This window comes from Chiloscyllium punctatum, chromosome 42, assembly GCF_047496795.1.
Source record: "Chiloscyllium punctatum isolate Juve2018m chromosome 42, sChiPun1.3, whole genome shotgun sequence".
NCBI classification, from domain to species: Eukaryota; Metazoa; Chordata; class Chondrichthyes; order Orectolobiformes; family Hemiscylliidae; genus Chiloscyllium; species Chiloscyllium punctatum.
The window spans coordinates 42,117,496-42,144,754 of record NC_092780.1 but is presented as its reverse complement, the minus strand read 5'-3'; the positions used below and the strand labels follow the sequence as shown (position 1 = coordinate 42,144,754).

General features: G+C 41.3%; 1 protein-coding gene across 15 annotated transcripts in view; it reads right to left on the bottom strand.

Annotated features, from left to right (window-relative positions):
* Positions 1-27,259, bottom strand: part of LOC140465920 (protein TANC2-like) — a 1,065,959-nt gene that overhangs the window by 10,145 nt on the left and 1,028,555 nt on the right. For 14 of the 15 annotated variants that reach the window (XM_072561864.1, XM_072561863.1, XM_072561859.1 and 11 more), the window contains 2 exons: positions 19,275-19,421; positions 8,158-8,258 (listed from right to left, as the gene is read on the bottom strand). In XM_072561864.1, coding sequence (XP_072417965.1) covers positions 8,158-8,258; positions 19,275-19,421 — 248 coding nt within the window. Of the gene's footprint in view, positions 1-3,665; positions 3,783-8,157; positions 8,259-19,274; positions 19,422-27,259 lie in introns of all 15 variants that reach the window. The other variant, XM_072561873.1, reaches the window with a different exon arrangement.

The window sequence follows — 27,259 nt, the reverse complement described above, 5'->3', positions numbered from 1 at the left end:
TTCAGCCAGAGGGTGATTTATCTGTGGAACTCATTGTCACAGAGGGTGTGGAGGCCAAGTCAATGAGTGTATTTAAGTCAGAGATAGAAAGGTTCTTGATTAATAAGGGGATCAAGAGAGTTACAGTGAGAAGTTTTGAGAAACCTATCAGCCATGATCGAATGATGGGCTGAATAACCTAATTCTGCTCCTATATCTTATGCTCACATTATATACCATCTCACATCAGAGCACGCATATTTTTGAGTTAATAGATGCTGTCAGACCTGTCTAGTTTCTTTTGCATTTTCTGTTTCAGATCTCGAACATCAAGAGTTCTTTGTTTCATTTTAATTGCTTCTTTGGGGAGGCTACAGAAATGATTAATTAGAATGGTTCAGAGGGTTCAGGGTTACTTTACGTGGGTAGGAGAGAGAAACCGACTCGTTCTCATGATGAGATTTAATGAAGGTGTTAAAAATCATAACAGCTTTTGGCATAATAAATAAAGTTCCCAGTCATTGAATGGTCAAGAGCCAAATAATGCCAATTAGAGGTGACTTGCAAAAAAGCCAGATAGTGTGGTGCTGGAAAAGCACAGCAGGCAGCATCCGAGGAGCAGGAAAACCGATGTTTCAGGCAAAAGCCCCTCATCAGAAGTGAGAAGCCAGAGTTTGGACATTAGGAAACCTTTTCTTATGCAATATTGCATAGGACTGTGAGTACAGTCCCAAAGAAACGTTGGATAAATAACTGAAGGAGTAAAAATTACAATGATATGGAGAAAATGGGGAAATGGGATTAACCAGCCCCTCAAAAGAGCTGGCACAATTTTAATGTTATCACAATTCTGCCTGTTTGTAATCTAAACTGCCACTCACATGACCTGTCTAAACCTCTTTGCAGACTTGTTCTGCCATATAGCTGTGAATCTTGGCAAACACAAGAGACATTGTTACTCCTGGTCCCTTCATCTAAGTCATTCAGATACACTGTCAGTAACTGAGCACCCAGCATTGATCCATGTGGCACACCTGACAATTTCTCATTTATTGTTCAATTTTGCTTCTTATTTGTAAACCAAACCTCTATCCATACTAACAAATCCATGTCCCCAATTCATGCACCTTTATCTTGCAAATTAATGTTTCATTTGCTACCTGAATCTAATCAAAATCTAAGAGAAAAAGAACTGAAAACTTAAGAATAGACAAATCTGTTTTTAGAAGTAGAAAACAGTGAAATTGACATTATCCTGAGCTCTCAGGTCTGGATTTTCCATGCACTGAACAGAGTGAACTCTAGCTTTTCTAGATGGGTCTTGCTCAACCTGGAAGTCACTATGGGAGATGTTCTCCATTATCTAAACTAATTTAGTACTAAGATTTCTCTAAAGGATGCGGATACTTTGGAGAGGGTGCAGAGAAGGTTTACGAGGATGTTGTGTGGTATGGAAGGTGCTAGCTATGAAGAGAAGTTGAGTAGGTTAGGATTGTTTTCGTTGAAAAAAGGAGATTGAGGGGGGACTCTGATTGAAGTATACAAAATCTTGAAGGGTATAGACAGGGTAGATGGACATAAGCTTTTTCCCAGGGTGAAGGATTCAATAACGAGAGGTCACACTTTCAATGGGGGATACACATGGCAAGTACTTTACACAGAAGGGTGGTAGGTGCCTGGAATGTGTTGCCAACAGAGGTAGTAGAGGCAGGCATGGTAGATTCATTGAAGATGCGTCTGGACAGATGCATGGGTAAGTGGGGAGCAGAGGGATCCAGATGCTTAGGAATTTGGCGAGAGGTTTAGACAGTGGATTTGGATTGGCTCAGGCTTGGAGGGCTGAAGAGCCTGTTACTGGGCTGTAAATTCTCTTTGTTCTAAAGGAAATTTCCCAAAGGAAACAAGCTACATTCCAAGTTTGAGAAAATGTAGCTGCAAAAGAGACATTAATGAATGTTCCTTGGGATGAGCTTCTCAACTACCAGGACTTAGAGACAAAGAACTATGTTAAATGAATTATTGGGTCAGTAAGCCAAATACCCTTATCATCATTTTAAGCATTCAATATGGAGGCTTTTGTCATTATATTTTGACAGAATCTTAGGTTTTCTAAGATTCTGGGTATATTGGCATTTGGAATTAGGAGACCTGAGACAGACAAGCAAGAGGCTGGAGGAACACAGCAAGCCAGGCAGCATCAGGTGGTGAAGAAGTCGAAGTTGACTTGCTGATGCTGCCTGGCTTGTTGTGTTCCTTCAGCCTCCTGCTTGTCCACTTTGGATTCCAGCAGTTTTTTTGTCTCTAACTGGGAGACTTGGGAGGCAGAGATTCAGGGCTCAGCAAATAGTGAAATGAAATGCAAAGCCTACAAATAATGAAATTCAAACTGATAAGCAGCAAAAAGGCTTTGACTACTGGAAATGGACATCTTGCTGGAATGAGCAAGAATAGAAAAGTATCTTCAGATTGAACTTTTCCTGATGCACAGTGGGAGTGTGCTATTAAAGGAGCTGTGTTACATCAAGTCATAACTTCAAAGTTATGAAATTTCAGTGAAGTAACAGCATTGATATTGGTATAATTGTTACAGCATTTCTATAACAGATGTTATCTGATTAATGCAGAGGCATAGTTAAATACTGTAATAAACTCAGAAACAAAAACAGAAATTGCTGGAAAAGCTCAGAACTGAGGAAGGGTCACCCAACCTGAAACGTTAACTCTGACTTCTCTCCACAGATGCTGTCAAATATGCTGAGCTTTTCCAGCATTCGCAGTTCTTTAGACTTTTATACTATAATAAACGCAATGTCCTCCATTGCAGCAAAATGATAAACTGAAGCATCAACAAAATTCCTACTCAAGATGAATTTTAAAAATTTGATCTTTACTGTATAGCACTTGTTGGAATAAGATTTTCAGTATCAGTTCCAAGTCTGGTCAAAGTCATTAGTAATTCTTGTCATTCAAGTAGCTTTAACTTGTTGAGATAAAAAGCTATTTACAAAATGGCTCTATCTTCAGTTCTATGCAGATTTTATTTTACATTTTTGCCTCTTTTAGAATTGAACCTATTTTATCTCAGTTATTTGTACTAAACTTTATCTCTGGGCAATACCAATCAGTATCTGTCAATCCTAGGGCCACGTTTTCACTTCTGAGGTAGGTAGCTCAAGTCAGGGTTTTCTCTGGCTATGTGGACCTGCCTCAGTTTAAGGGACTCAATTACATATAATTTTTCTTCTGGGGGATGGTGGATAGGTGTGGAATGGATTTGGGTCCACTGACTGCAGACGCAGATTTAAAATTATTCAAAATTCAAGATTACTGCATTCAAAATTATGAAGAGTTTTCATAAATCAAGTAGGGGTTACAAACTCTGTAATATGGGTAAAGTAAGCCCAAGACATACATTTAAAGTAACTGCAAATGAACCATAGGGAAATTGATTATCTTTTTACTAAAATATTTGTCAACATAAGGAAGGATTATATTCTCAAGGAAATTCCAAAACATAATTTGGCATGTACTTGAAGGACTTATTTGCAGGATTAGGAGATAGAAACTTATGGGACAGCCTTTTCAATGAAATAGCATGACAGAACTGGCTTCCTTCACTGTATAAAGTTCTACCACTTTCAGAAGACAGATAGGAGGTTCTGTGGGAACAAGAGAACAACACTCACAGTTGGTGTGTTGCCTCCCAGGTGTCAGGGTGGGTGATGTCTCAGATCATGTTTTCAGGATCATGTTTCCTTGAGGGGGAGGTGCGGAGCAGCTCCAAGTCATGGTCCACAGAGGTACTAATGACGCAAGTAAGAAAAGGGATGCAGATTTAAGGCATAAATTTAGGGAGCTACGATGGAAGCTTAGTGCTAGAAAAAACAGAATTGTTATCTCTGGTTTGTTGCCCGTGCCATGTGCTAGCAAGGCGAGGAATAGGGAGAGAGAGGAATTGAACATGTGGCTACAGTGATGGTGCAGAAGGGAGGGTTTTGGATACAATGATAATTGGGGATCATTCTGGGGTCGGTGGGACTTCTACAAACAAGATGGTCTACACCTAAACCAGAGGGGTACCAATATCCTGGGCAGAAATTTGCTAATGCTCTTTGGGAAGGGTTAAACTAATTCAGCAGGGGGATGAGAACCTAAATTGTCGTTCCAGTGCGCAGGAGGTTGAGCATAGTGAGGTCAGAAATGAAGTTTCAAAGTAGCAAAAGTTCACTGGCAAGCAGGAACGTGGTTTGAAGTATGTTGAATTCAACACCAGGAGCATCTGGAATAAGGTGGGTAAACTTGCAGCATGGATTGATACCTGGGAGTTCGATATTGTGGCCATTTTGGAGACATGGATAGAGCAGGGACAGGAATGGTTGCTGCAGGTTCCGGGATTTAATTGTTTCATTAAGAACAGAGAAAATGGTAAAAGACGGGGAGGTGTGGCAGTATTATGGTGGCAGAAAGGATGTTTGAGGACTCATCTACTGAGGTCGTATGGGCTGAGGTTAGAAACAGGAAAGGAGAGGTCACCCTGATGGGAGTTTTCTATGGGCCTCTGAATAGTTGCAGAGATGTACAGGAAAGGATAGCAAAGATAATTCTGGATAGGAGTGAAAGTAACAGGGTAGTTATTATGGGGGACTTTAACTTTCCAAATATTGTCTGGAAATACTATAGTTCGAGTACCTTAGATGGGTCAGTTTTTGACAATGTGTGCAGGAGGGTTTCCTGACACAGTGTGTAGACAAGCCCAACAAGGGGCCAGGCCACGTTGGATTTGGTACTGGGTAGTGAACCCAACCAGGTGTTAGATTTGAAGGTAGGTGAGCAAGTTGGTGGTAGTCACCACAATTCGGTTATGTTTAGTCATGGAAAGGGATATGTAAATACCGCAAGGCACGAGTTATTGCTGGGGGAAAGACAATTGTGATGTGATTCGGCAAGATTTAGGATGCAGAGAATGGGGAAGGAAACTGCAGGCGATGGGCACAATTGAAAATGTGGAGCTTATTCAAGAAACAGCTACTGCTTGTCCTTGATAAGCATGTACCTGTCAGGCAGGTGTCGAGCGAGGGAGCCATGGTTTACTAAAGAAGTTGAATCTCTTGTCAAAAGGAAGAAGAAGGTTTATGTTAGGATGAGATTTGAAGGCTCAGTTAGGGCACTTGAGAATTAGAAGTTAGCCAGGAAAGACCTAAAGAGTGAGCTAAGAAGAGCCAGGAGAGGACATGAGATGTCATTGGCAGATAGCATCAAGGAAAATCCAAAAGCTTTCTAAAGGGATATCAGGATTAAAAGAATGACTAAAGATTAAGGCCAATCAAGTATAGTAGTGGGAAGTTGTGCGTGGAGTCCAAGGAGATAGGGGAATTGCTAACTGAATATTTTTCGTCAGTATTCACATGTTGTTGAGGAGAATACAGAGATACAGGCTACTAGACAAGGCTGGATTGAAGTATGAAAATAGATAAGTCCCCTGAGCTAGGTGGGATTTACCCTAGGGGCGGCATGGTGGCTTACTGGTTAGCACTGCTGCCTCACAACCCCAGAGACCTAGGTTTGATTCCAGCCTTGGGTAACTGCATGTGTGGAGTTTGAACATTCTCCCAGTGTCTGTGTGGGTTTCCTCTGGGTACTCCAGTTTTCTCCCATAGTCCAAAGATGTGCAGATCAGGTGAACTGGCCATGCTAAATTGCCCATAGTGTTAGGTGCATTAGACAGATGGAAATGGGTCTGGGTGGGTTACTCTTCGGAGGGTTAGTGTAGGCTTGTTGGGTCAAATGGCCTGTTTCCATACTGTAGGGAATATAATTCTCTGGGAAGCCAGGGAGGCGATTGCAGAGCTTTTGGCTTTGATCTTTATGTTGTCATTGTCAACAGGAATAGTGTCAGAAACCTGGAGGATAGCAAATGTTGTCTCCTTGTTCAAGAAGGTGAGTAGAGACAACCCAAGTAATTACAGACCAGTGAGCCTTATTTCAGTTGTGGGTAAAGTGTTGGAAAAGGTTATAAGAGATAGGATTTATAATCATCTAGAGAAGAATAAGTTGATTAGGGATTGTCAACATGGTTTTGTGAAGGGTAGGTTGTATTTCACAAACCTTATCGAATTCTTTGAGATGGTGACCAAATAGGTGGATGAGGGTAAAACGGTTGGTGTGGTGTATGTGGATTTCAGTAAGGCATTTGATAAGGTTCCCCATGGTAGGCTGTTCCACAAAAGATGGAGGCATGGGATTAAGGGTGATTTAGCTGTTTGGATCAGAAATTGGCTAGCTGAAGGAAGACAGAGGATGGTGTTTGATGGGAAATGTTCATCCTGGAGTTCACTTACTAGTAGTGTACCGCAAGAATCTGTTTTGGGGCCACTGGTATTTGTCATTTTTATTTGTGATTTGACCTGGATGAGGGCGGAGAAGGATGGGTTAGTAGATTTGTGGATGACAGTCAGCAGAATTGTAGATAATGCAGAAGGATGTTGCAGGTTACAGAGGGACATAGATAAGCTGCAGAGTTGGGCTGAGAGGTGGCAAATGGAGTTTAATGCGGAAAAGTGTGAGGTGATCCACTTTGGAAGGAGCAACAGGAATAAAGAGTACTGGGCTAATGGTAATTTTCTTGGTAGTGTAGATGGGCACAGAGATCTCGGTGTCCACGTACATAGATCCCTAAAAGTTGCCACCAGGTTGATATGGTTGTTAAGAAGGCATACAGTGTGTTGGCTTTTATTGGAAAAGGGATTGAGTTTCTGAGCCACGAGGTCAGCCTGCACTTGCAGTATTGCGTACAGTCCTGATCACCGCATTATGGGGAGGATGTGGAAGCCTCGGAAAGGGTGCAGAGAAGATTTATTAGGATGTTGCCTGGTATGGAGGGAAGGTCTTATGAGGAAAGGCCGAAGGACTCAAGGCTGTTTTCATTAGAGAGAAGAAGGTTGAGAGGTGACTTAATTGAGACATTTAAGATAATCAGAGGGTTAGATAGAGTGGACAATGAGAGCCTTTTTCCTCAGATGGTAATGGCTATCACTTGGGGACATAGCTTTAAATTTGAGTGGTGTTAGATAATAGGACAGATGTCAGAGGTAGTTTCTTTATTCAGACAGTAGTAAGGGCATGGAATGCGCTGCCTGCAATTATACTCGTCAACTTTAAGGGGATTCAAATGGTCACTGGATCAACATATGGATGAAAATGAAATAGTGTAAGATAGATAGACCAGATTGGTTCCACAGATTGGTGCAATATCGAGGGCTGAAGGGCCTGAAATGTGCTGTAATGTTCTACGTTTCCTCATCTCCATTCCCCCCATCTCATCCCAGATCCAACCCTCCAACTTGGCACCATCCTCTTGAACTTGTCCATTTTCTTTCCCACCTATGCGCTCCACTATCTGGTCTGACCTATCACCATCACCAACCCCCCTGCATCTACCTATCGCCTTCCTAGCTACCATCCCCCCAGTCCCATACACCCCTCCTATTTATCTCTCAGCCCCCTTCCTTCCCCCTACATTCCTGATGAAAGGCTTATGCCTGAAACATTGATTCTCCTGCTCCTCGGATGCTGCCTGAGCTGCTGTGCTTTTCCAGCGCCACATTTCTTGATCGTTGATTACTAATGGCTACCAGTTAATCTCTTCGGTCCAGAAAGAGAAAGAGAAACTGTGGAGTGTCATTTGTTTGGGTAGTGTATTGTCCTTAAAGATTTTTCAAAATGCAGAACTGGAATTAATTTTTCAAACTTTTATTTTTAATTAACTAAATCCCTTTCCCTTAATATGTCTTTTTGACCTAATTTGATGTTTTTCTCTGTTGTCCCTCATTTTCTTTTTCAATCCTAAATTTAGTGAGATATGACTGTTGTTGCTGATGCTCATGAAGGTCCCAGATGTCCTGTCACTCTGTTAACAGATCGCACTCCGAAAAAGTTATGCAAAAACATTTCAAGCTGAAGATTGCAGTGAAACACCTTGCTCAAGAAGGAGAAAACAACAACATTTTGGTACAGAAGATATAAAGCAGATGAAAATCATACCGACTAAAATGTGGTGACAAAACATGGTCAACAGAAATAAATGTTCATGCACGAAGGGCACCTCAATATCTTTTGAAAGCTAGTGCTTCATTTCCTTTGCTGAATTAAAAACAGTTTGCTCCTCCTTCTCCTATTTACCTGCTGCTTCGCTTTGCTCTAGCTCTGGCATAATATGCCTCATATGCCTTAGGTTTCAGCTCCAGGGCTTTGGTTGCAAACTCCTCCGCCATCCCAAAGTCCTACAAGAAATAACACATACATAGTAATAATTTGGGGTACTGTTTCAAACAGGGAAAAGTTCTTGTAACAATATACTGAAAACTGTGTTGATTAAAGTGATTTTCTATCTCCCTAATTTTTAGGCAATGATGCCTCTGTGAACACCAACATAATTGTAATTGCACCAGAGATTGAAGGTACTATGTTTTATGTGAAGGACAAAATTGAAATTCACAACTTTCAATTGATCCACAATTCTGAATTCCCACACATGGTACAGTGGAGATTATCATCACTACTGGTATTCAGTTTCAGAGTCAGCTACTTAGTGCATCATCTGCATTCTTTGCAGCTTTCAGACATCATGAACATGACTTTAAAAGTAAAAGGAAAGTTTTATTTTAATCATAAGACAGGAGCAGAAATTAGCCCATTCAGCCCAAAGAGTCTGCTCTGCTATTCAATCGTGGCTATGAAGTTTCTCAACCCCAATCTTCCATTTTCTCCCCGTAACCCTTGATCCATTTGACAATCAAGAACTTATATATCTCAGTTGTAAATATACAATGACCTGGCCTCCATTGTCTTCTGTGGCAATAAATTCCATAGATTCACCATTTCCTTGTTAAGAAGTCTTTCCTTTACTCCCTTCTAAAAGGTCTTCCCATTACTTTAAGGCTGTGTCCTTGGATCCTCATCTCTCCTACCAATGGAAACACCTTTCCAAGATCCATTCTGTCCAGACCATTCAGAATTCTGTAAGTTGAAATTAGGACCCCTCTTCCCGATCCTTCTAAATTCTATCGAGTATAGATGGGGAGTCCTCAAATCTTCCCCATATGTTAAACTTTTCATTCCTGGGATCATTCTCGAGAACCTGCTCTGAACCCGCTCCAGGGCAGTACATCCTTCCTGAGATATGTGGCCCAAAGCTATGCACAAGACTCCAAATGTGGCCTTATAGAGCCTCAGAAGTACATCCCTGTTTTGATATTCAAGTTGTCTCAAAATAAATGCCAAAAATGCCTTCCTAACTACTGATTCAACCTGCAAATTTACCTTCAGAGAGTCCTGGATGAGAACTCCCAAGTCTCTTTGCACCTCAGACTTTTGAATTTTCTCCCCATTTAGAAAATAGCCCATGCTTCTACCCTTCCTACCAAAGTGCATGACTACACACAGTACTCCATCTTTGCCTACTCTCCTAACCTGTCCAAATCCTTCTTCAGCCTCCCCAACTTCTCAATCCTACCTATCCTTGTATCATCTGCAAAGTTAGGGAATCTAAGCTAATCTTAAAAAAAAGTTAGTCAGCTTGCCTCAGTTCCTTCATCTCAATCACCATTGTATAAAGTGAAAAGTTGTGGTCCCAACACTGTGCCTTGCGGAACACTACTTGCTGAGAAAGATCCTTTTATCCGCACTCTCTGCTTTCTGCCAGACAGCCAATCTTTTATCTGCGCTAGCACGTTGCCTGTAACACCATGGGCCCTTATCTTATTCAGCAGCCTCCTATGCGGCATCTTGTCAAAAGCCTTCTTTAAACCCAGGTAGATAACATCCATCAGCACTTCTTGGTCTAACTTGCTCATTATTTCCTCAAAGAATTCGAGCAGATTTGTCAGGTATGACCTCCCCTTGATGAAACCTTGATGAAGCCCTACACGTCTAAGCATTCAGAAATCTCATCCTTCACAATGGATTCCATGGCAAAGTTAGGCTAATCAGTTTGTTATTTTCTGTCTTTTGCCTTACTCCCTTTTTAAAAAAAATGTCACATTAGCAATTTTCCAGTGCTCTGGGATCCTCCCTGACTCCAGCGATTCCTGAAAGATCACGATAACCCCTCCACTATCTCTTCAGCTATTTCATTTAGAACTCTGGGGTGTAGCCTATCTGGTCCAGATGATTTCTCCACCTTCAAGGCATTCAGTTTTTCTAGCACCTTCCGCTTGGTGATGGCCACCATACTCAACTCTGGGGGCGGCACGGTGGCTCAGTGGTTAGCACTGCTGCCTTACAGCACCAGGGTCCCAGGTTCAATTGCAGCCTCAGGTGACTGTGTGTGGAGTTTGCAGTCTCTCAGTGTCTGGTTTCCTCCCACAGTCCAAAGATGTGCAGGTCAGGTAAATTGGTCATGCTAAATTGCCTTTAGTGTTAAGTGCATTAGTCAGAGGGAAATGAGTCTGGGTGGGTTACTCTTCGGAAGGTTGGTGTGGACTTGTTGGGCCAAAGAGCCTGTTTCCACACTGTAGGGAATCTAACCTACCTCCTCACTCTTGTCTTCTACCATGAAGACTGACGCAAAATAATTATTCAGTTCCTCAGCCATTTCCTGAGGAACTCTCCAGCATCATTTTCCAATGGTCAAAAGTCCACTTTTGTCTCTCTTTAGCCCTTTATAAATCTAAAGGAACTTTTACAGTCTTCCTTTATATTACTGGATAGCTTCCCCTCATGTTTAATCTTCTCCCTCCTTATTTCTATTTTGTTCCTCTCTGTTAGTCTTTGTAAGCTTCCCAATTCTCTGGTTTCCCACTGCCCTTCGCCACATTATATGCTTTCTCTTTTGCTTTTATGCTATTCCTGACTTTCTTAGTCAGCCATGGTTGCCTCATCCTCAATGTACCATACATCTTTTTCCTAGGAATGATTATTTGCTATGCCTCTTGAATTACTCCCAGAAATTCCTGCCATTGCTGTTCCACTGTCTTTCTTGCTAGGCTCCTCTCCTTATCAATTGTTCTCAGCTCCTCCCTCATGCCTCTGTAGTTGCCTTTATTCAGCTGTAATACTGTTACCTCTGATTTCTTCTCCCTCAAATTGCAGAATAAATTCAATCATAGTGGGATCAGTGCCTCCTGAGAGTTCCTTCACCTTAAACTTCTTTATCAAGTCTGCCTCATTACATAAAACTAAATCCAGTATTGTCTGTTCCCTAATGGGCTCCACCACAAGCTGCTCCAGAAGAATTCCTTTTCTTGTAATCCACTACCAACCTGTATCGAAATCCCTCATGATCACTGTAACTTTGCCTTTCTTTCACACCTTTTCTATCTCCTGGTGTATCTTACGCCCCAGCTCCTGACTACTGTTTGGAGGTCTGTACATAACTCCAACTACGTTTTTATGTAATCTTTGTGGTTCCTCAGTTCTACCCACACAGATTCTACACCATCTGACCCTAATTTGTTTCTTACAATTGATTTAATTTCTTACTAATAAGGCAACCCCATCCCCTCTGCCTACCTGCCTATCTTTTCGATATGATGTATATCCTTGGATATTCAGCTCCCAGTCCTGATCCCCTTGCAGCCATGCCTCCGTGATGCCCACCAAGTCATACCTGCAATTTCGATTTGCACAAGGTCATTTACCTTACTCCTTATACTGCGTGCATTCAGATGGAATATTTTCAATCCTGTATTAACTGTCCCTCTTCTCACTGTCATTTGTTTGTCCAGTGACCTTGATGTTTGATTGCTTAACCCTTCCCAAACATTCTGTCTTATTTGTTTCTCTGCTGGAGACTTTAATAACCTCTTCTCAGTTCTCCTTCCCTGTCATTTCTTTCATGTTTTTCTACGCAGTTGAATCCATCCCTACCTGCTGCTCTGTTCCCCACTGGGGAAAGATTGATTGATTCATCCAGATGGAGAAAATGATGGCACAGGCCTGAATCCAAGCAATTTTAGCAGTGGAGGAATGGGGCAAGTTCTCATTTGCACATCCATAGATCTGTAACTGCTTCCTAGCCACTCTGTCCATACCTCTCATAATCTTATACATCTGAATCAGACCTTTGTAAAACATTCTGTGCTCTGCAGAAAATAACCTGAGTCTAACCAGCCTCTCAAAACTAAAATGCTCCAAACCAGGTAACATGTTGGCGAATCTCCTTTGTCCCTGTTTTAGCACAATCACATCCTTCCTTTAGTGTGGCGAGGAATCGCACATGGTACTCCAGTTGTGCGCTAACCAAGGTTATATACAGTTCGAGCATAACCTCCCTGCTATAACAATCTCTGCTATAACTGATAAAGGCAAATGTCCTATAAGCCTTCTTAACCACCCTATTAATCTGTCCTGCCACTTCAGGGATCTGTACACAAGTATATTCCCCTGTCTTGTTACTTCTCTCAAAGTGCATCACCTCAATTTTCAGGGTTATATTCCAAGTGTTTCTGATCCACGTATCTGACCAACTTCTCTATATCTTCCTGTAAACTAAGACCTTCTTCCTCACTATTAACCACCCAGCCAATCTTAATGTCATCAGCAAACTCATATATTATCCACACCACATTCTCATCTATATTGTTTATATGTATCACAAATAATGAGACACAGCACTGATCCCTATGGTACACCACAGCACATCAGGCTTCAGTCACATAATTAGCCATCTCCTATCACTAATCCAATCTTTGATGCATCTTTATCATGTCTTTACTTTCTTTACCTTCTCCCATATGGGACCTTGTCAAAGGCTTTGCTGATATCCATATATACGACATCAACTGCACTGCCTTTATCTACACATCTGATCATCTCAAAATATTCAATCAAATTTGTTAGGCATGACTTCCTTCTGACAAAGCCATACAAACCATCCCTGACCAAACATTTTCTCTGCAAGTGAAGATTAATTCTCTCCTTCAGAATGTTTTCCGATGGTTTCCCTACCACTGATGCAAGATTCACTAGTCTGTAATTATCTTTACCATCTTTCTTGAAAAATGGAACCACATTAGCTGTTTTCCAGTCCGCTGGTATCTTCCATCTGGCCAGAGAGGTTAAAAATTTGGGTCAGAGCTCCTGTGATTTCCTCCTTCACCTCCTACAGCAGCAGCCTGGGATACAACTCATCCAAGTGTGATTTGTTCACTTTTAAGCCTGCTAAAACCCCCAATACCTCCTCACTCACCCTACCATTCTGCCCAAGAACCTTATAGTCTTCCTCCCTGCATCCTCCTTCTCCCATGTGAAGTCAAATGTGAGGTACTCATCTAATTCCACACATAGATTGCCCCCTTGGTCTCTAATGGCTCCCACTCTTTCCTGGTTATCCTTTTCCCCTTAATTTACCTACAGATTATATTGGGATTCTTCCTAATTTTACCCACCAGCGCTTTTTTCATGGCCTGCCTTTGCTCTAATTGATTTCTTACATTTCCTCCCATTTTTTTATGTTCCACTCGGGCCTCATTGAGTTGCTACTTTTACAACTGCTAAAACCTTTTCTTTTCCTCCTTATCCAGCTCTGAATATTCCTCGATATCTATGGTCCTCTTTGGCTTGTTACTCCTATCTTTCACCATAAAGAGAACATGTTGGGCCTGTTCTCTTCCCATTTTCTTTTTGAATATCTCCCTACTGTTCTGCTGTAGGTTTTCTCACAAATAGCTGTTCCCAGTCTATTTTAGCTACATCCTGTCTTACAGAGTCAGAGTTATACAGAATAGAAACAGACCCTTTGGTCCCACCAGTTCCATGACGACCATAATCCTAACCTGAACTAGTTCTACCTCCCTGCTCCTGCTCCCTATCCCTCCAGATTTTTCCATGTACCTGTCCAAATATCTTTTAAATATTGTAATTGTACCTACATCCACCACTTCTTTTGGAAGTTCATTCCACACATGAACCACTCATTGTGTAAAATATTTGCCTTTCAAGTCTTTTTTTAAAATCTCTCTCCTCTCACCTTAAAAACATGCCCCAAAAATCTGCCGTTGCCTAATCCAAATCCCTCTTTTCCAGACCATCTGTTTCCTTTTCCATAACATACTTTGTTGTGGTTGCTTTCACTAAAATCATCACGCACTGCCATCTCCAACACCTGTCCACCTTTGTACCCAGCACTGTGCACTGCTCCTTGTTGGAGCTTGTGTGTTAAAAGAAGTGTCCAGTGAGATAGTTGATGTGCTAGTTTTAAATTTCCCACTATTCTCTAGATTCAGAAAAGGTTCCATTATATTGAAAAGCAATGAATGTTAACACCATTATTCATAAAGGGAGGAACGCAGAAACAAAACAACAGACCAGTTAGCTTAATTGGTCAGAGTTAACAGATTTGTGAAAAGGAAATCACGAATAACCAATTTGTTGGGAGTTTTTAAGGAAGAAACGTACTGCGGATAAAGGATATCTTAGATGTGTTGTCTTTAGATTTCCAGAAAACATTTGACAAGGTGCCACATCAAAGGTTATAACAGAAAATAAAAGCTAAATTTATAATGAAGTGTACAACCTGTTAAACCTGGTAGATTAGATTACTTTTTTTTAGATTAGATTACTTACAGTGTGGAAACAGGCCCTTCTGCCCAACAAGTCCACACCGACCCTCCGAAGAGCAACCCACCCAGACCCATTCCCCTACATTTACCCCTTCACCTAACACCACGGGCAACTTAGGATGGCCAATTCACCTAACCTGCACATCTTTAGACGGTGGGAGGAAACCGGAGCACCTGGAGGAAACCCACGCAGACACGGGGAGAATGTGCAAACTCCACACAGACAGTTGCCCGAGGCAAAACCTCTGTTTCAAACGGGCAGAAATACATTACAGGATATTTTGAAGTTTAATTTATAAAAGCAGTTCATTATTGTCATGTGCAAGCATCTTTCCCAAACATAGAAAATATCTTACATTTTTTCCCATAATTTAATTTGTCAATATGATCTAGTCCCTGATCTCAATTATGTCCTTGAGTAAGTTTTTCAGTATAAAAACCATGGAGACTGAGATGGATGGATTTAATGCAGTCCTGGGTTTGAATGCCAATGGCAAGTTAAAACAAAACTTGAGAGGCACACCATATAACCAGTGATTTTTGAGAAGATTTGTAGCTAATGTTGATGATAAGTATGTAAGTTAGCTTGCTGAGTTTGAAGGTTTGTTTTCAGACATTTCATCACCATATTAGGTACCATCATCAGTGAGAGTCTCCGGTGAAGCGCTGGTTGTATGTCCCTCCTCTATTTGTAGGTCTTGGTTTCTTAAGCTGGCTGATGCCATTTCCAGTTCTTTTTTTCAAGGGAAGGTAGATAGGATCCAAATCGACATGCTTATTGATGGAACTCTGGTTAGAATGCCACGACTCTAAGAATTCTCTTTGTTTTGCATGTCCTAGAATGTGGGTGTTGTCCCAGTCAAAGTGGTGTCCTTTGTCTGTATGTATAGAAATTTGTGACAGTGGGTTATGTTGTCTGGTGGTCAGTTGGTGTTCATGTAGCAAGTTTCCTGCTAGTTTGATCATTGTAATGTTTTTTTTACAGTTCTTGCATGGTATCTTGTAAATGACATTAGTTTTGCAGGTGGTATCTAATGGATCCTTTAGGTTAATTAGTCACTGTTTAAGTGTGTTGGTAAGTTCGTCTGAGTAAATTAGATTTTACTTTTAAGATTTTTTATTTTTAGATTTTATTTTTCCCTACAGTATGGAAACAGGCCCTTCGGCCTAACAAGTTCACACCGACCCTCTGAACAGTAACCCACCCAGAACCATTCCCCTACCCTATTTACGCCCAACTAATGCACCTAATACTATGGGTAATTTAGCATGGCCAATTCACCTGACCAGCACATCTTTGGATTGTGGGAGGAAACCGGAGCACCCGGAGGAAACCCACACAGACACAAGGAGAATGTGCAAATTCCACACAGACAGTTGCCTGAGGTGGGAATCGAACCTGAGTCCCTGATGCTGTGAGGCAGCAGTGCTAACCACTGAGCCACCGTGCCACCCATCTGGAAGTCATTTCTAATATGTCTTTGATGTAAGATAATGTGGCTATAGTTTGTGGTTTGATTGTGTCTGCTTGTTTGGGTCTGTTTCTGAGGAAGGGCAGATTATGTTTATTAGGTACCCGTTTTTATTGAAAACATTGTATAGATATTCTGCTTTTTGCAGTTCTTGGGTGCTGTGTATGACAGAGCTCATTGAAATAATGTCTTGATGCGGCTTCGTTTGTGGGTGTTGGGATGATTGCTTCTTAAGTACTTGGTCCGTGTGTGTTGTTTTTCTGGAGACGCTGTTTTGATTAGATTAGATACCACCAGCAAAACTAACATCATTAACAAGATACCATGTACGAACTGTAAAAAAAAACACTACATCGGACAAACTAGCAGGAAACTTGCCACCAGGATATATGAACACTAACTGTCCATCAAATGACATAACCCACTATCACTAGTTTCTATACATACAGACAAAGAAGGACATCACTTTGACTGGGACAACACACACACACAAACTTGGATAGACGAAACAAATACATGCACGAGAATTCTTAGAGGCATGGCATTCTAACCAGAACTCCATCAATAAACACGATTTAGATCCTATCTATCTGCTCTTGAAAAAAAACCAAAATGACATTACCCACCTTAAGAAACCATAACCTATAAACAGAGAGGTGGGACATACCACCGGCGCTTCACCGGAGACTCTCACTAGTATGTTACCTAGTATGGTGACGAAATGTCTGAAAACAAACCTTCCAGCTCAGCAAGCTAACTTACATACACACCATATAACTGCCCAATTGGTTGTAAAATGATGCATCCTACTGAAGAAACCTTAAAAGATAGGGGGATAAATTCACGTACAATTTTATGTTAAAGAATAGCATTATTCTTTCAAAATACCAAACTCATTTATTGATCCTAACATGCTATTTTTAGGCAGTGTCATCCCTTTTGTTAGTGCATATGCTTCAATATACATTCAGCATCAAAACACTCCCTGTTATAAATTCAAGTCTCTACTTTTTGTCATTTCCATAAATGATTTGGATGCGAGCACAAGAGGTACAGTTAGTAAGTTTGCAGACGACACCAAAATTGGAGGAGTAGTAGACAGCGAAGAGGGTTACCTCAGATTACAACAGGATCTAGACCAGATGGGCCAAGGGGCTGAGAAGTGGCAGATGGAGTTTAATTCAGATAAATGCGAGGTGCTACATTTTGGGAAAGCAAATCTTAGCAGGACTTATACACTTAATGGTAAGGTCCTAGGGAATGTTGCTGAACAAAGAGACCTTGGAGTGCAGGTTCATAGTTCCTTGAAAGTGGAGTCGCAGGTAGATAGGATAGTGAAGTTTGGTATGCTTTCCTTTATTGGTCAGAGTATTGAGTACAGGAGTTGGGAGGTCATGTTGCGGCTGTAAAGGACATTGGTTAGGCCACTGTTGGAATATTGTGTGCAATTCTGGTCTCCTTCCTGTCGGAAAGATGTTGTGAAACTTGAAAGGGTTCTGAAAAGATTTACAAGAATGTTGCCAGGTTTGGAGGCTTTGAACTCTAGGGAGTGGCTGAACAGGCTGGGGCTGTTTTCCCTAGAGCTTCGGAGGCTGAGGGGTGACCTTACAGAGGTTTACAAAATTATGAGGGGCGTGGATAGGATGAATAGGCAAAGTCTTTTCTCTGGGATCAGGGAGTCCAGAACTAGAGGGCATAGGTTTAGGGTGAGAGGGGAAAGATATAAAAGAGACCTAAGGGGCAACTTTTTCACGCAGAGTGCGGTACGTGTATGGAATGAGCTGCCAGAGGATGTGGTGGAGGCTGGTACAATTGCAACATTTAAGAGGCATTTGGATGGTGTATGAATAGGAAGGGTTTGGAGGGATATGGGCTGGGTGCTGGCAGGTGGAACTAGATTGGGTTGGCATATCTGGTCGGCGTGGACAGGTTGAACTGAAGGGTCTGTTTCCATGCTGTACATCTCTATAAGTTTGATCATAACTGAAACTGGAATGGAAGCTCTCAAACTTTATTTTATTTAAGTTTATAATACCTGCATCAAATTCAACTGAATAAATGAGGTACACTAATGCAGTGATAGTTGACATGTTGTTGAAGCCATCAGTCAGCTAGAGTGACGAGAACTGCTGTGTAAGACAACAGCCAAGGCCATAATTTCCATCTGTACCAAATCCCAAATGGCTGATTTAAGTTGGTTTATAGAAGAGAAGGGACCATCAAACTCAGTTTCCTCTTCAAAACCCTGACAAGAAGGTCAATTTAAACTCTGACCGTGATAATTCAAGAAAGGATGCAGTTACAATTATTATAACCTTGAATAAAATCCATTAATATAAAATGTGTCAGAGCAATCATGTATGAGAAAATCATCGACAGTATTAATTGCTAATTTCATCAGCAAGCAACTCCTTTCAGCAAGGGATGTCAGAGACCAATAGAGTAGACATTACTTGACTGCTGGTACTCAGTCTGTATGTAAAAGCTGGTGACAATGAGACAATAACCACTTTTGAAATAAATTAATTCCTAAGGTACGACATTGCAAATATTAACCACAGCTTTAGAGAAAAAGGTAAACTCCTGTCTCTCAGGTTGGAGTGTTGCTCATGAATACACTATAGAAGACCCTTGATTTCTGAGTCTCAGCACAACAGCTCTCAATTGTAACCAGTGTTTGCTGACTGCTGAGTACTTGTTTTTATTAGTTGCTATGAACTGGGGCAGCATTAGTATATGGTTGCTGCACCCAGATGCAATTCCTGATTGCTTCAGCATGTTGTGAGAACTGAACACTGACATTGAACCTTTGTTAAAAAAAATTCAAAAACTGACTAGCACTTGACTATTTTTCTTACGCTTTAAAAATAATTATTACTTTTAAGAAAATGTTTGCAAAGGCATCATGCATTACTGATGACATATGCGGAAGAATTTAGGATTATTACCTTTGGTGCAGAGCTGCATGGAATTATTGAGAACTAAGGTACTGAGGTCAGTGCAGACCTGATACACTGAGGCCAGAAAGGCATAACATGACCTCTGCATCTAAAATATGTACACCCTATTCCTAACCTACTTATTGGTCTGAATCATTTTCTGTTATGGACATATACTGATGGACATAAAATTGATACACTGAAGCTGTAATGCATGGCAAAATCTTTTATCGTGATGTAAAGCAATCTAATCTGAGAGATCAGGGCGCTTCTGTTTTAAGGGAAACAGACCTCTTCCTATTTACCAAAGAGGCCATTTGACATACATTCATTTTCCTCCGGCATCGTGAGAGGTTCAGCAACAGGGACACCTTCAGCTCCCGAAAAGTCTTCAAATCTTCTCCGAACCCTTCTCGTGGGAATTTCTTCAATGCATATTGGTATCGCTGAGCTGCTTCCTTTACCTTTCCTTTCTGATCAAAGGAGAGGAGAAAACATTCTTAGAAACATTTTTAGGCTTTACGAAAATACCAACTTCAATAAAATATATTTTGAGGCTTGTTAACTAGGAAGTTGAAATTAAAAGTAATTAAGTGGGATTGAAATCTGATTTTAGGGATTAATTAGAATCATGGTTTGAGATTAATTGGGGTAAAATCTCAGGACTAACTAGAAGATATATTGATATCTCTTCAAGGATTACCTAGAGGCACTTTTAGGTATTAACTGGAGACCTCACCTCATATTTCAGATTTTGCAAAACATGCTGATGCCACAAAATAAGTAAATCCATACTGTCCCAAATTGGACTGCAATCAGTTTCAGTTACTCTCAATGTGATGGAGAGGGACCAAAAGTAATTTATCAGTGGACCTACTTCAATTCTCATCACTTGGTTTTACTTCAGAGTCAAGAAGTATGGTGCTGGAAAAGCACAGCTGGTCAGGCAGAATCTGATAAGCATCAGTCGACATTTCGAGCATAAGCTCTTCATCAGGAATGTAGGGGAGGCCTAAGGGGGCTGAGCGATAAATGGGAGGGAGGTAGGGCTGGGGGGTCGGGAAGGTAGCAGGGAATGTGATAGATGAAGGTGGGGGAGGATGATGTTGATAGGTCAGAGCGGAGGGTGGAGTGGACGGGTGGGAAGGAAAGTGGACAGGTAGGACAGTTCAAGAGGGCGGTACCAAGTTGGAGGGTTGAATGTGGGATAAGGTGGGGGAAGGGTAAATGAGGAAACTGTTGAACTCGACATTAATCCTGTTTGGTTGGAGGGTCTCAAGGCGGAAGATGAGGCGTTCTTCCTTAAGGCTTCAGGAACTAGAATTTGGCGGTGGAGGCTTACATGTGGGAGGGGGAAGTGAAGTGTTCGGCCACGGGGCAGTGGGGTTGTTTAGTGCGTTAACACCAGAGATGTTCTCTGAAATGTTCTGCAAGTTGGTGTTCTGTCTCCCCAATGTAGAGGAGACCACATTCAGAGCAATAGACACAATAGATGACGTGTGTGAAGATGCAGGAAAATCTCTGTTGGATATGGAAGGATCCTTTGAGATCTTGGATGGAGATGAGGGAGCAGGTATGGATGCAGTTTACACCGCTTGCAGTGACAAAGGAAGGTGCTGGGGGATGGCATGGACCTAACACAGGAGTCACGGAGGGAGTGATTGCTGTGGAATGCAATAAGAGATGGGGAGGGAAATATATCTCTGGTGGTGGTGTCTGTTTGTTGGTGGTGGAAATGGCAGAGGATGATAGGGCGGAAGGTTAGTATCAGAGGGGTTCTCTCCTTGTTGTAGTTAGGGGATGGGGTTCAAGGACAGAGGTGTGGGAAGTGGAGGAAATGCACTGGAGGGCATCGTTGACCACGTGGGAGGGGAAATTGCAGTCTTTGAAGAAGGAGTCCATATTCTATGGTGGAACTAGTCCTCCTGGGAGCAGATGGAGCGAAGGTGGAGGAATTGGGAGTAAGGGATAGCATGTTTTACAGGAGATAGGGTGGGAGGAGGTGTCGTCCAGGTAGCTGTGAGACTCAGTGGGTTTCAAGTAGACGTCCGTGTTGAATCAATCACTAGAAATGGAGTTGGAGAGGTCTAGGAAGGGAAGGGAGGTGTCCGAGATGGTCCGAGTGAACTTGAGGTCAGGGTGGAAGATGTTCATGAATTTGATGGACTGTGCAACCTCCTCATGGGAGCTCGAGGTGGCGCCGATACAGTCATCACTACAGTAGGTAAGGGTAAATGGTGCTGCTGTAGCTGGGGAAGCTGGACTGTTCCACGTACTTGATGAAGAGGCAGGCATAGCTGGGGCCCATGCAGGTGCCCACAGCTATCCCTTTGGTTGAGGAAGTGGGAAGATTTGAAGGAGAAGTTGTTGAGGGTGAGGACCAGTTTTACTTCATGCCATGTTATTCCAAAGTTAAACTGCATAACATGCATCAGCCACTTTACTTTTGCATCTGAAGTGGGCTGCCTGATGCCTTGATAATTCCAAATAATAAATTAAATTTGAACTTATAATCGTAGTGTGCAATCTTTTTCCAGGATCACTCATCTCATGCTGTGATTCAGTGCTGCTAATTCCCATGACATCTATTAACATCCTGAACAGAAGCAGTAACCCATTGTGCAATGAAAAGCAATTATCATGAAAAATAATAATCTTAAAACAACAAGAATACTAATATGAATGGGACAACAAATCACGCAGAATATTAATCAATTTGCAAGACTGAAATTCCTAGATGTGAGACAAAAACCTGTATGGACTTTTTCCTTATATTCACTGATAATTCTACAACATGTTCAAACAGGCTGACTTACTTTGATGTGTGTTACTGATGAGGCCAGCATTTATTGCCTATCTCTAATTTCCTTTGAACTGAGTGGCTTAGTCGGCCATTTTAGAGATCAAGTCAGTTAAAAGTCAACTACATTTGGTAAAGAGTCTGTAGTTACATGAAGGCTAGACCAGGTAAAGGACAAAAGACTTCCTTCCCTAAAAGACATTAGTGAACAAAATGTTTTTTTTAAACAACAATCATTGATAATTTTCTGAACTTTTCCTCTAATTTATATTCTACTAACTGAAGTATTCCATCTTCCCAGTGCATTGGCCTGGATCTCTAGATCATTAGTCCAGTAACACCACTGTCTTCCCAAACTGCTTCACCATGAAGAAATACAAATTTCCCTGTGGGTCCCAACCTAGCTCAGTCTCTCATTCGCATACTAACCTTGCTATCTTTGATTCTAATACTGTTCCAACCAAGTTCAACTTTGAGCAGAATTTTGTAGCTCCATTTCTTTAACTACACATTTCCTCTGAATTTACAGAATTTGCCTTAGTATATTATTAATATTTTGTCCCCTTCTAGTCTGACTTTAGAATCTTCACTCTCATGTTCCTTTCCATTGTCATTTCATGTTGCCCTTTTGTTACTGTGGAACTGTTTTGTCCACTTCTTGACTTTCAAATGGTTTAGATGATATTTCAAATCACCTACTTCACTTCTTTCAAGCTTTAAAAGTAATCTATTTACATGCTATTAAAACATTAGAGGCTCTTTGGAACAGATTGTTGTCACTCCTAAGTTATGTCACACCTGTAAAGAGGATCTCATTTCATCTTATGTCCAATTCTAATGGTTATTTAGCCAAGACATAAACTGATTAGGGATAGTCAACATGGCTTTGTGCATGGGAAATCATGTCTCACAAACTTGATTGTATTTTTTGAAGTAACAAAGAGGATTGATGAGGGCAGAGCAGTGGATGTGATCTATATGGACTTCAGTAAGGCGTTCGACAAGGTTCCACGGGAGACTGGTTAGCAAGGTTAGATCTCATAGAATACAGGGAGAACTAGCCATTTAGATACAGACCTGGCTCAAAGGTAGAGGGTTGTGGAGAGTTGTTTTTTAGACTGGAGGCCTGTGGAGTGCCGCAAGGATCAGTGCTGGGTCGACCACTTTTCATCATTTATATAAAAGATTTGGATGGGAGCAAAAGAGGTACAGTTACTAAGTTTGCAGATGATACCCAAATTGGAAGTATAGTGGACAGTGAAGAAGGTTACCTCAGCTTACAATGGGATCTTGATCAGATGGGCCAATGGGCTGAGAAGTGGCAGATGGAGTTAAATTCAGATAAATGCAAGGTGCTGCATTTTGGGAAAGCAAATCTTAACAGGACTTATACACTTAATGGTAAGGACCTAGGGAGTGTTGCTGAATAAAGACACCTTGGAGTGGAGGTTCATAGCTCCTTGAAACTGGAGTCGTGAATAGTAAAGAAGGTATGCTTTCCTTTATTGGACAGAGTATTGAGTACAGGAGTTGGGAGGTCATGTTGCAGCTGTACAGGAAATTGTTTAGGCCACTGTTGGAATATTGCATGCAATTCTGGTCTCTTTCCTAGTCTAAAGATGTTGTGAAACTTGAAAGGTTTCAGAAAGGATTTACAAGGATGTTGCCAGGTTTGGAGGGGCAGGCTGAACAGGCTGGGGCTATTTTCCCTGGAGCATCGGAGGCTGAGTGGTAACCTTATAGAGGTTTACTAAATCATGAGGAGCATGGGTAGGATAAATAGACAGTCTTTTTACTGGAGTGCGGGGAGTCCAGAACCAGACGGCATAGGTTTAGGATGAGAGGGGAAAGGATATAAAAGAGACCGAAGGGACAACTTTTTCATGCAGAGGGTGATACATATATGGAATGAGCTGCCAGAGGAAATGGTGGAGGCTGGTACAATTGCAACATTTAAAAGGCATTTGGGTGGGTATATGAATAGGAATGGTTCAACGGATATGGGCCGGGAGCTAGCAAGTGGGACTAGATTGGGTTGGGATATCTGGTCAGCATGGACAGCTTGGACTGAAGGGTCTGTTTCCATGCTGTACTCTATGACTCTGTCAGATGTTTTTGGAGTTACAGTTTATCTGCATCATTTTCTGTTTTTACAGCCTGATATTAATGCAGCCAAAAGCTGAAGAAGGTAATTTTCATTACAATTAGCTCAATGAACCTAATGAATGTCCAAGCATCACTGAGAACAGAATGTAAAAATCTAATTACTTTTCTCCCTTCCCTCTCTACAAGTTTCATTCAAAAGAATCAGGCTAAACGGCCACTTTGTGAACATATCATGTCAAACTACTGCCAAAAAAATTAATATTACATAGTACCTTTAACATGGTAAAACATCCCAAGGGACTTCACAAAAACATTATTTAACAACCTTTGGCACTGACTTAAATAGAAGGTCAAGTGAACAAATGTTTCAGCAAAGCAGCAGGTTTTAGGGGAGTCTTAAAAGAAGACAAGAAAAGTCGAATGGCAGAGAAATGGATTCCAGAGGTTAGGTGCATGGTACTTGAGGAAACAGCTTTCAATAGCTGAGCACCTCAAAATGTGGATGGACAAGAGACCAGAATTGGAGGAGTGCTGGGTATCCAGAGGATCCCAGGGCTGGAAGATATTACAGACAATCCTTGAAACACAGCCATCTATTTAAGAAGGTAACTTTTACTACTCAATATGCCCAATATGTATCTGTTCTGCTTTTTACCCCAGCTAGATAGTTGCATATTTGGACAGGATTTAGAGAAAATAGAGGAATAAATAACACTGATGAACATGCGCTAGAGCCATGGAATTCAGTTTGTTTCATGGGTTAGCTCTGGAACAATATTAGTGAAAAGAAAAATATTTTTATAAAATCACCAAATCTTCAGTATTCCAAGTTTATACAAGTTATTTGCATAAGAATTAGTATTCTTGTGAATTGCCCTGATGAGTACAAGACAAATGCTTTGACAAACTGTCTTTTTCAGCAATGCCCAAACGGACTTTCAATATAGGAGGTGATTATTATAAAGACATCCTCCAACTGCAAAAAAAAGCCACAGCTTTGGTTTTTATTAATTTATGGGATATGAACATCATTGGCTGGGTCAACATTTATTGCCCATCCCTATTTGCCCTTAAGAAGGTGGTGGTAGTGAACTGCTTTCCTGAAACTCTCCAGCCCATGTGCGTAGATACATCCACAATACCATTAGGAAGGAACTCCAGGATTTTGACGTGGCGACACTGAAGGAATGGGGCAATTCATTTCCAAGTCAGGATGGAAAGTGGCTTGCAGGGGAATTTGTAGTGGTGATGTTCCCATGTATCTGCTGCCCTTGTCCTTTTACATGCCAGAGGTTGTGGGTTTGGATGGCGTCTTAAGGAGTCTTGGTGAATTTTGAGAGTCTATCTTGTAAATAGTAAACTGTTGTTGGGTCTTGCTGCAGTTGACCATGTTTGAGAAGGTGTGAATTGTGTTGAACACTGTGCAATAATCAGTGAACATCCCCACTTCTGACCTCATGATGGAGGGATGATTATTGATGAAACAGCTGAAAATGGTTAGCTAAGAACACTTCCCTGAGGAACTCCTGCAGAGATGCCCTGGAGTTGAGATGACTGATCTTCAACATCTACAAGCATCTTCCTAAGTGCAGGTAACAGTCCAACTACTAGAGAGTTTTCTCTCTGATTTCCACTGACTCCAGTTTTGATAGGACTCCTTGGTGCCACATTAAGTCAAATGTGACCTTGATGTCAAAGGCTGTCACTCTCTCCTCACCTCTGGAATTCAGCTCTTTTGGCCATTTTTGAACAGAGGGTGCAACGAGGTAAGGAACTGTGAGATCCTGGCAGAAGCCAAACTGGGTATCAGTGAGCAGCTTATTGTTTACTAAGTGCTTCTTGATCGTACTGTTGAAGACCATTTCCATCACTTTACTGATGATTGAAAGTGGACTGAAGGGGCAGTAATTGGTTAGATTGGATCTGTCTTGCATTTTGTTCACAAAATATACCTGAGCAATTTTTTACATTGTCAGGCAGATGCCAGTTTTGGAGCTGGACTGAAACAGTTTGGTTAGGGACACAACAAGTTCTGTAGTACAAGTTTTTAGTACAATTTCTGTGTTGTTGTCAGGTCCCATAATGTGGAGTGAGGTAAAATTCCACAGATCCAGGTACATGTTCAATTCTCCAAAAGATTGTCATAGTCAAAAAGTGTGATGCTGGAAAAATACAGCCAGTCAGGCAGCATCCGAGGAGCAGGAAAATTGATATTTCAAGCAGAAGATCTTCATCAGGACTCTCCTGCTCCTCCGTTGCTACCTGACAGGCTGTGCTTTTCCAGCACCACCCTTTTTGACTCTGATCTCCAGCATCTGCAGTCCTCACTTTCTCCTAAAAGGATGTCAGTCTATCCAAATCATGCAAATTACTCAAACCAGAAAGTCTGTTTAGGTAGCCCAAGATGTGCACCAGAGCAAAGAGATAGAAATCCTGGCAATGACATAAACTGTACAGTTATTAAAAGCAATGATTTTTTTTCCCTATCTGATTCATCCTCCTTTGTGTTAAGAAATGGAAGTTTAAAGCGAAACCATCAGATGTCAGGCTTGTTTAAAAGACAAATAGATGGATGATTTTCTGACATCAGGTGCCAAGGAGCATGCTAGAGTGTTCTAAAAACTATACTCCTGTGGCCTTTATTTTGCAACTACCATAGTGGAAAAGTGCACAGGAACAGTGTAGGCTTATCCCATGGCTCCTCTGCAACAGGTTGGTGCTCTGAGTTTAAAAAAAAAGACCTCTTCCCATGTCCCTTCCATATCGTTCCCTTTCCTTTAATATTTTTTAATTAGGTACTAAATAAAGGGAGAAAAATGCAGACATTCCTGAGGGTTTCCTAATGTTTAGTTGGCACTCTCAGGTAGTCAGATTGCCTGATGCAAGAAATCACAGGTACATTCACATCATACCACTGTATGAAACACCACGTTATCACATTAACTTGCTGACTAGCTCCATGTTCGTTTACTTAGAACAATGCTAAATTTCAGTTTTGGTAACAGTTTGTCTTTAAACATTCCACTCGTCCTTTGATGCAATTTTGTTTAACACTTAAGGGTGCGTATTCAGTGTATTTTGGGAATTCGATCTTCACAAGTTTAAATGAAAGGCAACCTAATGACTCTAACCAATTAAAATAAACTTTGCCTCATTGTTCTCACCTTTAAATCTCGCTCTCTCCTCCCACCTGAAAAGTGTGCGCCTTAGTTTTGAAATCCCCTATCCTCAGGAAAAGACAAATATCAAAAGCTCTATCTATACCTCTCATTACTTTATAAACTTCTATCAGATGCTCCAGTGAAAAAATGTTCCAGCCTATCCAGCCTTTCTTTAAAACTGAGACCTTTCATACCCAGCAACATCCGGGTAAAGCTACCAGGAGAGGCCTCACAAATGTCCTGT